This window comes from Cydia pomonella, chromosome 3, assembly GCF_033807575.1.
Source record: "Cydia pomonella isolate Wapato2018A chromosome 3, ilCydPomo1, whole genome shotgun sequence".
In the NCBI taxonomy this organism is placed as follows: Eukaryota; Metazoa; Arthropoda; class Insecta; order Lepidoptera; family Tortricidae; genus Cydia; species Cydia pomonella.
In genome coordinates this window covers 2,788,765-2,801,730 of record NC_084705.1, presented here as the reverse complement: position 1 = coordinate 2,801,730, position 12,966 = coordinate 2,788,765, and the positions used below count along the sequence as shown (strand labels likewise).

Here is a 12,966-nt window from a genome sequence, read left to right as displayed (position 1 = left end):
GTTCTACTTGAACTTTGCCGGTTCCGCGTGCCGAATCATGGTCAGGGTCGGAGCGCGGGGCCCCCCTTAGGCGCGGGGCCCTTAGCATATGCTTTTTCTGCTGTTCGGTTAATCCGCCACTGATTGAATGAATAGTCTATTTATATTGTATTGTTGTAGATATATGTAAATTGGCGTCATAGATGATAAGTTTAAATAATTTTAATGAATAGGGAGGCGTGGCGCTTAGAAAAAATTTGATAAAAAATCAGTTTCTAAATTCTTTCGTGGCCTCTTCGCCAAAATTTGAATGGATTGTAATTATTGAATTTTTATGATTTTATTGTTTTATTTTGTGACAAATTGTTTTCCTCGGAACATTACAACACTTTTGTTACATACCAATATTTTTTTTACCAATGTGTCCATAATGTGTCAGCATGCTGGTCCACTGTGCACCAGTAGGGTGGAGGTAGTCTGGTGCCCAATTTGACTCGGGAAAGTAATAAAAAGTGACTTGGCAGATATTATCTAATTGGTGGGACTGTCGACGGCAAACTACTTATAAATTTAATAAAGCTACAGGTTGAATTGAAATCGTATCCACAGGCCGTGAGTTCAAGTCTCACCCAAGGCAGTAATTTTCCCACTTTTAAATTTATTCTAAGCTTGAAATTTTTTAGTTTTTCTTCGTCAGCCGTTATAAAAAAAAGTATCAATATGGTAGCTGCATGTCTAGCTTATGAGAGCTATGCTACTTTCTATTATTTAAATTAAAATTGGGCTTCAAGCATAAATGAGACACCAGGGTAAAATAATATCTCTATAAAGAGGTTGCAATAATAATAATTATTCTTAAATGAGGTAAATTAAACTAATGTCTTACCTTAAATTTAAGTTGGTAGGTGGTTAGAATAAAATTAAATATCGATAGATACCTGAAAGATTTGCTCAATTGCTCTCTGCCTACATAATTAGGTTATTTATTTATGTTTAATATAACTTAAAATGTATGGAAAAAGTAAAGTGGAATAAAACGCAGAGAATATGTAGTACAGAACACCTACCGCTAAACACGGAAATAAAAATTTCGCTGTCTGCCTCTCTATCGCTCGAATATGAAAGAGTGATAGAGATGCCGATAACAAAATATAGATTTTCGGGTTTCGCGGTAACTCCCAAGCGTTATATGGAAATTTTCACGATATTTATACACAAAAATAATAGAGTGGAGTAAATAACGCTTGAATAAACATCAAAGTTTTGTACCTACTTTTTAATATTTCCTTAGTTACCATTTTTTACAATTTAAATGAATGATTTTTTAACTTAAACGGATTCTTTGTTCTTAACGCACACACGGGGCAGGAACGTGCGGGTACGCGCGGGCGCATACCCAAAGGGGCGCAGTGTGAACGGCAGGTCCTATGTAGTTTGTATTAAGGTCCATTTTAATTGTAATATAATACAACGTAAATGAAACGCGCGCACGCGCACGGCCGCGCACGACCGGACCCGCGCACGCGGCCTGGGTCTTGATGGTCATATAAAACTAGCTGACGAGACGCACCGCGGGTCCGTTTGGTCACGCGGAAGCCCGCACCCTGCCCGCCCGGACCTGGGTTATATTATAATTAATATTCTCCTCGACTATTTTGCGTGTATATATTTAACAGTTTTTATATAATATTGTTTTAAGACCCTTGCCTATTGTTTGTAAGATTGTTTTTAAGTAAATAACAATGATAAATTTGGAAGAAATGCCGAATGAAATAAAATATTTCATAAATTAGCACATTTTGAACCACTGTGAAACAATTTGTAGTAGAATCTCTAAAATGTAGATTTAATAGGCCATTTAAATTCAAAGTCGTATTTTTTACACAATTCGCATTTTTCAAATGTATGTAATTTAAAAATCATCTTAAGGTGTGTGGAAAATCCTTAATTTTATAAATAGTACGTTACTAAAAGAAATGGAAATTCCAATATTATGATTACAAAGCAATAATTCATATTAAAACCGAATCAAATCACAAAAACGAGTTGTTTAATATTATTTTATCTATAGGCGCTTAAATGGAATAGATAATGATAATTGTTCCGTGATGGAAAAGAAATAATAATATAACTCTTTATTTTCGGATTGATTCTATTGTTCCAGAGACTCATTGTTCTGTAAAATTTACAAAATCAGAATAATTTGGTACAGTAGACGAGTGAATTGCAAAAAAATCCATGGTTAAGGTCCTGTAATTAGTCAAAAGTTAATTTATTGCATTGTGTAACAATTAAGCCATTTTTATTTGAGTTATATGCATGAAAGTGTGTAAGCGTATGCTATATACTTACATGTGTATGAATTATGTACATTAAATACGATATAATTTTCGTAACACATATGTATCAATTAACTGAAAACTAGTCAGAGTTTCTTAACTACGCTTAATTATGTAAATTTTTTTGCAACTCACCCAGTTAAATTTTCTGATATTTCTCTGTAAAATTGTTGAGAATTCCGATTTATTTGGCCTCAGTAGACAATTGTTTTGCTTATAACCCCTGACCCAACTTACGCGACGGTGATTGTGATATTATTGTTAAATATGAAAGCCTGGCAAGATTTTATCCTGAGATCTTCTTTGTCGTTGTACTCTTTGCAGAGCGTCGTGGTCTACTGCTGACATCAGGCGCAGATGTTGCTTGCCTTACGATTTCTCGCCAGATATAGGTTTGCTATATTAGTTTACATTTGAGCAAAAAAAATATCAGTACCGGTCGCTTCTACGACTAATTTCAAAACATTGTTTATTTGAATTTGGAATGCTAAGCAATCCTACTTAAATCCTTCAATTAATGTATATCATTGTTTTCAACTTTTGGCATTTTTGGACGAAACGTTTGACAAAATGTAGACGAAACGTGGCGATAAAAGATAGGCACTGCCTTTGGCTTTTGTCTCGTCTTAGATTCGTTTTGTTTATTTACATCTGTGACATTTGATGACTTTCAGCGTCTGTTGTAAAAAAAAGTCTTCTTCCCAGGAAAATAAATTAGTACCAATGAAAATGCGAAAGATAGCGAAGCTCAAATAAAATCTTGTCAGCGTATATCCGACTAACACGTTGATACATTACTATTAGTTTGTAAATATTACTTAAGCGAGGCGGTGTGTTGTTGAATAAATATTTTGTACGTCAATGTTTGGGTTTTACTTTAGTATTTATTTGTGCTTCCGTGAGTGCTATTAGCGGTGCCTTTTTCACATAATCCTCCTTATTCCTCGTGTTGTCCCGGCATTTTGCCACGGCTCATAGGAGCCTGGGGTCCGCTTGACAACTAATCCCAAGATTTGGCGTAGGCACTAGTTTTTACGAAAGCGACTGCCATCTGACCTTCCAACCCAGAGGGTAAACTAGGCCTTGTTGGGATTAGTCCGGTTTCCTCACGATGTTTTCCTTCACCGAAAAGTGCCTTTTTCACATAATATCATATAAAAATAAAATATTGGGTAAACAACCTAATGATGGACACTTTACAGCAGCGGTTCCTAACCTGGGGGTAATTACCCCCGTGGGGTTAAACTGGTATTTCACGGGGGTGATAAGCTTAATTATAGATAACAAAGATTAGACCTATAAAAAGACTATTGATGATGATGATCATTGGGTGAAGGGGTAAAATCAGGATCCCTAGTTAGTCTTAGGGGTGCCACCCCCTGCTTTACACTAATGTCGATGGTGGATATTTTTGTAGAAAAAACGGGACTCCCTCTGGTCGCATAACAACTTTTGTCATAACACTTTATGCATAAAATTATAAGTCATAAAAATCTTTAGTCAGAATTATTCCTGAGCATAACTGGGTTTTTGTCTTGTCTTAAATGAGTTTTGTCATATTTTTTATAGTCATTAATTTAATTCGCATAAAATTTTAGGTTAGCTTCGTTAGGTCTGCACAAAAAATATATGACGACTGCTATGTATGTCATCAAACATTATGGCTAAAAATGTATGACACAATATAATATGACTTTTCATTTGTATGCGCAATGATGATTATGATACACGTTGTTATGTGTATCAAAGATATGACTTAAACTTTTATGCAACCCAATATGGACCCCAATTTTAACCTATTGTCACTCAGTAAGTATCACTCGAATATTACTTAATATGTATTACAGACTACACAGACACCCAGGGCCGGATTTAGGGGAGGTCAACCGGGGCTACTGCCCCGGGCCTCCACAAAAGAGGGGCCCCCCACAATAGACAATTCGGTAAATTTACCATTTTATTTGGAAATAATTTGGGGCCAGGGGGCCTTCACTCCTTTATTGTCCGAGGCCTCCAGACCTCTAAATCCGGCATTGCTGAGACACCGCATTACGAAGCGTTTACATATACAACAAGCTCGAGGTCTCCACACATAGGTGCAATTTTACTGATGAAATATTACTCGAGAAGCACAACTACGTTGTATTTGTACACCATTTTGTATATTATAACCCAGGTAACACCAGGTAAATATTTTTAATTTAAATGATATACCTACGCAATTAAAATAGCGTTCGCGCTCCCATATTATAAATTCGTTAGCCATAATAAAGCGGTTACCTCTATTACCAGTGATCCGTCTAGTTTAGCAGTGGAGGTGTAATAATTATTATAGAATATTTTAACATGATTTGATCCTCTACGAATTAAGACTCTCCCAAAACGAAACGAATTTGTCGCGGTAACTACTTACCCCCTTATTCATAAAACCTTACGAGCCTGACTGAGCTCGTTAAATTATGTTTTATCCTTTTCTTACAAATACATAAGGCAAAATGACAGATAAAGACAAACGATTCATAGCTAATTCAGGCCAGTAACGCGTTTGTGAATAACGCCATTATACTATGACAATACATAAGTGACCACAGTAGGGCTAAGATGGTCGGCTTTATCATTTGTCACCATACCTGTCACGTTCTAACGAGTAACGAGTAAATTCGGTTCTTGTCTGTTTTAATTTTTTGTGTTTTAATTATTTATATAAGAATTCAAGCCTTGGCGACCCTCTCTAAGGATAATTTAATATCTTTTTTTATATTTTATCTCCGACACTTAGAGACTTATACATCTCTAAAGAATTTTAGTATTTTATGGTTTTATTTTATTTATCATAGTTTTTTTGTGTAATTTGACATTTAGAGACAGTATACATCTCTAATAAAGTATTTATTATTTCATCGATTCGATATTTGTAATTTTTTTTATTTTTTTATTTTATTGTTTGTAAAAATGGACATGTAAAAGTGCCCCTGTGGCCTATTTGCTGAATAAATGTTTGATATTAAATATCAAATATATATTAAATATCAAACATCAAATTTTGATATTGAGTATGTAAGTGTAAAGGTGACGGGCATAGCGACAAGTGATAAAAATGGAACCATGCTGCAATTGCAGCTCATTAATACGTAATACTAACCATAATTACGTTGTACATAATATGTACTTAGTATTTCAAAGTCGTGGCTCAGTTTTTTAAAATAATATTACGATTGTTATTTTTAAATATATTCGATCTAGTTTTGCACGAATTATACTTAAACGGTCATATTTACATCTAATTAATAACTATATTAATTCGGTGTAAATGTAACTTACATTTATAATAGTACACACCAATAAAACAAAAAATAACAATTATAATTTTTCATGTAATTTGTATTATTAATAAAGAAAAAATAAGTAATTATAATATTTATCTATATACAGATTAATCACAGATTTTTGAGTGGTTTCAAATTTACAGAATTATAAACTAAGATCCGTAAAGGAATTTTGTATCCTTATTTGAAATTGACTTAATTACCAAATAAAAAATATGAGATAAATTTAAATACCTAAAGATACAAAGTATAGAAGCTTACAAAAAAAAAAACAATACTGTAAAACTAGAGGTACGCTGAGTAGTAGGTGAGTCAAAATTCTATCGTTCTCTTGCTTTGACCACTCTGTCACGCTTCTAGTTTTGTCTTTTATCAAATTAATAATAAGTTGAGTACTATTACATGTTTTCTAGCTGTAGATTATTCTTTTGAGAAAAAATAACAACTAAATTTCACCCCGTACAAAAAGCGCCACTCCGTCACATTTTTTAGGACAATAAATAAGACATGAAAAGAATTTTGACCCAGGTACAAAATTAATTTAATAAAACTAATATAAGGTACTACTCACTAAAATTATAAATAATAGACTAGAAATTATATTAAAAATTGCATGGTAATCAAATTGTTATAAAAAGTATTGTTTTACAAATAAATAACTAAATAAGGTAAACTTTATTGCTTAGGCACATTATAAAATAATTAATTATTCACCCAATCATAGGCAAATCTAAACACTTGGCTCCTATACTTCGTTTTTTTAGAATTAGGAAGAACTAGAAGAAGAAGGAAGTAGGCGTACAGTTTTTATCAGGCTCTTTAATTGTTAATAATAATAGAATTATCTAATGTAGCATGGTTAATACTTACAATTTACTTCAAAATTTTACCGCAAAAAGTGTCCGATTTGGATCTACAAGCTTACATCTGCGAAGTTCTTTCTAATGCTCAAAAAACGAAGTATAAAGTATTAAAACCTTTTAGTACTCTAGTATTAACAAAACCTGTCATATACGGAAGGTGGAGATAAGGAACGAAATCTCCATGTACCAAAAAGTGTCATCAAAAAACTTTAAATAGGTGGCGCTACAATACCTAGAGTACTTGAACAAAAAAATCATAGACAGCGCAATTCACTCCGTCAATAACGCCTAGGTTCTTAGCTACTCTAGCGCTACTCTAGAGAGATTTGGAACTATTATTTATAGCTGACAGCTGGACACTTTTGCAACAGTTCTACCATAAGAGATGCCACATGCTCTTAATTCCACACTCCATACTGTCATATTTGAGGCTGTCAAACAATGCCTAAACTTGTGACAGAAAGTATTGTGTAAAAATCTGCAGGCGTAGAGTCAAAAAAAGCTAACTTGGCAGCAATTTCGATAGCCCAGACAGTGCAAGTGTTATTATAAACGTCAAACATCTATGAAATTATGACGTTTACGTAACACTTGCACATAGGCTGGACTATCAAAATCACTGCTAACTTAGTTTGAATCTAGGGCGTATGGAAGGTGGAGGTAAGGAATACAATCTCCATAGTCAGAACTGTTGAACAAATCTCTCCAGAGTAGCACTAGAGTAAGAACCTAGGGGTTATTGACGAAGTGAAGTGCGCTGTAAGTATATGATTTGAATTTATTTTCTAAATATTCTAGGTATTGTAGCGCCACCTATTTACAGTTTTTTGACGGACACTTTTTGGTACATGGAGATTGTATTCCTTACCTCCATCTTCCATACTAGAGCGTTTTCAAATATCAAATTAATAGGAGGTAACTCCAATTATTTTTAGGTTAAGAGCGTTTTCGGATTGTCCGATATCGGAAGTTGGATGATCTTCGGAAAAAGCAAGCAAAAGGAATAAATGCATATAAAAAGGCGCAATATATTTTTTATTTGTTTGTAGTATCGAATCTAACAATGTGAAAACGCTCTTATGTTATGATAGTCGCGATTTTACCGTCTGTCATCATACCCGTCACAAATTCTATAGGTAGTTAGTGTCGTCCACGAAGACGCGCAGATTTATCAAATCTAACCTTTAGTAACATGATATTGCGAGTCAAGGTAAGCGTCTTCGTGAATGACACGATCTGTAACAATATTACGTGAATAATTTTATATTATTATATTGCATAATGCATAGGCTGCTACTAACATTTCATAGTTCAAACTTCTTTGTCATGAGTAGGAACATTTACACAAAGGACAAACTAATAATGTCCATTTGAAGTTTTGAACCCCTTATCCATAGAGTTACCTAATACAAATATAAAAGTTATGGATTTACTTACGGATAACATTTCTTTGCAATGAGATTTTAATACCTTCGTCTAAGGACATGTACTTAAAGTTCGACAGTTTCATACACTATTTTTAGAATTCCGTACCCAAAGGGTCAAACGGGACCTTATTACTGAGACTCCGCTGTCCGTCCGTCCGTCTGTCACCAGGCTGTATCTCATGAACCTTGATAGTTAGCAAGTTGAAATTTCTACCGATTATGTATTTCTATTGCCGCTATAACAATAAATACTAAAAACAGAATAAAATAAATATTTCTTTCCAATCTCGAGGTTCTCATCCAATCACCGAAGTTAAGCAACGTTCAGCGGTGGTATGTAACTATACACATTAGAAGCCGAATAACATGAATTCGTACAGCTACGCAAGCCGTGGCGGCTTTGGACAGTACAGATCACTGCTCGTAATGTCAAATGAAATCTGAAATGTTAACGGGGGCTGATATGGATACTCCGAGTGGTTACTCCTTTATATTCAATGGGGGCTGCTCTGGGGCTGCTTCGTAGCGTACACATGGACGTATAACCAAGGCACTTAATGTTCAACAGTGGTGTACACGTTGAGTACGCCTCTGCGCGCGAAGGCCGAGACTCGTCTCCTACATGAACCCACAAAGCTTCTTCGTTCTTCATTAGGGACTACCAGTATCTATATGAAATCCTGCTAGCGAAGCTTTGGTAACTCTTCCTAGCGTGCCTATATTCAAAGCACGTAATATTCAATGTTAGTGTACACGTTAGCAGGAGCCGAAGGACATGAACTCGCATAGCAACGAAAACCCTTACGGCTTTGAAGGGGATACTTAAGTGATATTATCAATTTTCAATGCTGCTAGCGATACTTTGGTTACTCCAGGTGTGAAGTTACTCCTTCAAGTAGATACATTGAATGCGAGCTGCTATGTAGCATACACGTGGGCATATATCCAAGGCACGTAGTGCTCGACGTTGGTGTACACGTCGGGTACTCCTCTGCGCGCGCAGCCTGAGCCGAACGATGTGAGACCGCGAAGCTCCCAGCGGCTACCTGTTCGGCATTGAAGTGGACCGCCGCTATCGCCCTGCAAAAAATATAATAGTCTTTGTCAAAAACTTCATTTTCGATGCAAGCTTTATACTTTTCTTCATAATACTCATCGGGACAATTCTTCTGAACAAGAACACAATATTTGCGATGTTTTATCCCAACGTTCCTATGTCCACCTCCTGTGTCCATCGTCAAATCAGCTCGATGGTACCATAATAATGCATTATCACCCAACTTACATATGTATGTATGTAAGAGATATTTAATTGAGTAATGGGAAAGTAGGTCCAAAGCTTGTATGATTTGACTCGAGCATTCAAAAATATTGACACCTGCATTTTTCTTTCTTTTAAATGGAGTGTTAACCTGTTTATAATGACATATTGCGGGTCTAAACTAAGTGTACCACATGTGTATAGCACGAAAGAATTCGTTCCATTGAAACGAAAATATTCATGAAAAATATATTTTTAATTTATTTATTTTTATTCAAAAATAAGAAGAGGCGAATACTCAAATTTAGTATAGCACTAATTGCGTGACACATCATCAGAAAAAAAATCAAGTCGAAAAGCTATTAAGGCACAAGATGTTCCCTTATCCTGCCACGGCCTTTTGTGGAGCAACACTATACAAGTATATATCATCATCATCATCATTTTGGCTACCAGTCGCCCATTGCTGAGCACAGGCCTCTCGTCGTGTACGCTACTTATCCCGGTCCTGGGCTAGTCACATCCAGAAGTGTCCCGCGATTTTTCTAATGTCATCCACCCAACGAGCCAACGGACGCCAGGCGTTTTTTCATCCGAAAGCGGCCACCAATCCGTCCACATGGTTTACCTGCCATCACTGTACCTGGCAACATGTCCCGCCTAATTCCATTTTAGCTTGATAATGACGTCACCCACGTCTCGCACCTTGGTACGGCGTCGGATCTCGACATTCCTCGAGTAAGTAAGTGCCTAGGTAAGTTGGCGTGTTGCATCACACAAGTTAACTGTGGTGTGGATACACCCTACATGCCTAAACATAAATATGATGCATGCAGGGGTGCTAAGCGAATAGTTTTGCTGGCTCTACAAATATCAGGTATATCTCAAGTTTTTACTCAATAAACCGGAGGAATCTACGGCCAAAAGAGAGATTTAGGCACTGTGAATGTCAACTCGTTTAGTGTGGTAGGGCATAGCACAGCGGATGTCATTCCAGATCTAGAGCAGAGCCCAACTGGGGAAGTACCTCGTAACAGAAAACCGCAGCCATATAACACTAGACCCTACTCATAGTGTTGTTCCGGCCGGTAAGTAAGGTTGCCAGAGCTCAACGAGACGGAGTGCTAGGGTCGGCAACGCGCACGTAACTCCTCTGCAGTTTGCAGGCGTCCATAAGCTACGGTAACCGCTTACCACCAGGCGAGCCGTATGCTTGTTTGCCACCGACGTAGTATAAAAAAAAAAAGTATGTCTAAATTGACAAATTGTCTGAATAAGACAATAAAGCTATCAACAAGCAGTAATAGTTATCTAATAAGCATATAGTTATCGAATATTTTATCTATGTCACGAAAGTATTGAAAGTATTAGTCACGGGATATACTCATCAAGTTGTCTTAAACAAATATGTCGAAGGCTTATCTTGATTTAAAGCTTGATGTTATGCTTTGATGGGAGATAATAACGCATGGTATACATATTATAAACAGTAGCTTAAGTTAGACTTAAATCGACCGGGATATAAACCGTGATCACGGTGATACGTGATCCTTGAAACTGTTATAGTAGCTTAAGTTGTCTAAGTTACGTTTATTTTCAATAGCGCCTCAAAGTTGGTATCTTTGCTATCGGTTACCTTATATATTTAAAAAGTTTTGAATGCATGCAAGTTTTGAGTTTTGCATATGGGAACTGCTATTTTACCTTACTTGTCGTACTATTTTGCTTATTACTAGTCACTAGACATTTTTAGAATTAGGCTTTGTGTGTTTCTATGTGATATGTGCGTGTTGGTGTCAAGTGACAATACACATCCCTGAAATGAGCGGCAGGTTTCATAGTTATATTTTTACACTGTTCCAACTATAAGTCCGGGTCTCTATTGTTTCCCATAAAGTTTTAAGTCATAATGTATTGTTTGTTCGCATTTTCGTTAGTCATAATTTGTTTTTTGTCAGAAACTTACGAAACTCCTTGAAGTTAACGGTTTCAGAATTATGACTAATGATAATCTGATAATCATTACATTATGACTTTTAATAATTATGTCAAACAAAAGGATCCGAGATACAAATACAAACAGACGAACTGAAGTTAAGGTACTGTTTATTAAGCCGACACTGTGGTCTATTAGATATTATAAACTATCGTCTTGTATATTTTAATTGTCTTCTTATTCATTAATAGACGTCCTTGATTTTAACATTGGAAAGTTAATTGGACACTTTCGCTTGACCGGAACAATGTTTAATTCCTAGTTTTTTATTATCGATGACGCAATGCTTGGAAATAGGTATAGATTTTTACAATCAGTAAATAAAAGTTATTATTTGACAGACGTTGGCTCATTTAGTGGAAATTAGCTTGAGGTCTCGTTTATAAAATTCAATCTTTCATCAGTGTTGCCTCAAATGTAAAAAAAATCAATATCTGACTAGAACTCGACCGCTCTAAGTTATCATGCCAAGTGCGACATAAATTTTGTTAGTTGACATTTTCTTGAGTTTTTTTTATAATTTATTTCTTTCCTAATGCTTAACATAATTATACTTACTGTATATATTAACGATGCAAAAACGATTCCACGGATTCTATTTGAATAAATGATTTTTCATATTAAGTTATTATCTTGTAAACCTTAATTTGATTTTTATGCTTAGTTAGCAACTTACCACACTGTAAGTTGAACAAACACATGTTTCAAATTGGGAAGAAACAAGACGCGACATGCAGGTTCTGCCATGAGTCAGAGGAGACTGCAATGCACATTCTCTGCTCCTGTGGACCACTAATGTCAAAAAGAAGTACCCACTTAGGGCGGCACGTATTGCAACCCTATGAGGTACAGAACATTACGGCCCAAAGAATCTGGAATTTCCTGGATTCAACGGGCATCAGTAATGAACTTTAAAGGGCTGTCACAATAGATCACTACCTGGTCGACGTGGCACTCAAAGGCCCGAAACCCAATAATAATAATAATAATAATAACTTACCACACAAGCCCCTGTGCTTCCATCCGTACTGCCCGCACACAAATGCCCCTCGTTCAGCGGCAACGTCAATGAATACCTCTCCCGGCATATCCTCAGCGGCAGCACAGGCACCTCCGCTTCCAATAGAACGTCTGTCAACGTCCCGTTCGTCTGTTCCCTCCCCCAACCCGTCGCGTAACACTCATCCTTAAAGTCTATCCCGTTGTTATCATCTATAAACGGATCTATTTCATCATCATACATCAACTTCTTATCATTTCTTTCTGTCTTTCTCCTATCTTTAGCCATTTTAGTTTTAATCAACTTAACAACACTATCTAAAGTGGCACTGGGGTATATTATATCACTTTTCCTTTCATTATCAGCTTTTTGGATGTCTTCATCAGTCTTTCTGTTTGTATGTCCATTGCTATCGTTAGCAACTCTTACGTTGTATCTCATGTTTTTATTCTTTTTACTGACGAATCCTGAGAAGATCGTTTTTGTTAAATTGTTTAGCTTTTCTAAGTATTTTGTGGCTGTGTCGGGGTGTGGTTTGGGTGGTCTTTTGGATTTTTTGGGTGGTTCTGAGGAGGTGCTAGGTGGGTTGAGATCTGGTCGCATGTAGAAGGTGGTCCTCTCGGTGTTGAAGGCAGGCGGCTCGAAGGGGGGCAAGCAGATGGTTCTGATGCGGCTTCGAGAACTCACGTCGGCAGGCTTTGTAAGTTTCATTAAAGCTGGAATTTTAAAATAAATTTGTTAATAGAAATTCTCTTATCAAATGCAGAGGATTATC

The 12,966-nt window shown here is 36.1% G+C and overlaps 1 protein-coding gene across 1 annotated transcript in view; it reads right to left on the bottom strand.

Annotated features, from left to right (window-relative positions):
- Nucleotides 1–8,083: 8,083 nt before the first annotated feature.
- The window catches only part of LOC133515794 (uncharacterized), a 52,320-nt gene continuing 47,437 nt past the window's right edge, over nucleotides 8,084–12,966 (bottom strand). The window contains exons 5-6 of the mRNA XM_061848381.1: nucleotides 12,192–12,907; nucleotides 8,084–9,014 (exon numbers count right to left, since the gene is read on the bottom strand). Coding sequence (XP_061704365.1) covers nucleotides 8,853–9,014; nucleotides 12,192–12,907 — 878 coding nt within the window. The 3' untranslated portion in view covers nucleotides 8,084–8,852. The remainder of the gene's footprint in view (nucleotides 9,015–12,191; nucleotides 12,908–12,966) is intronic.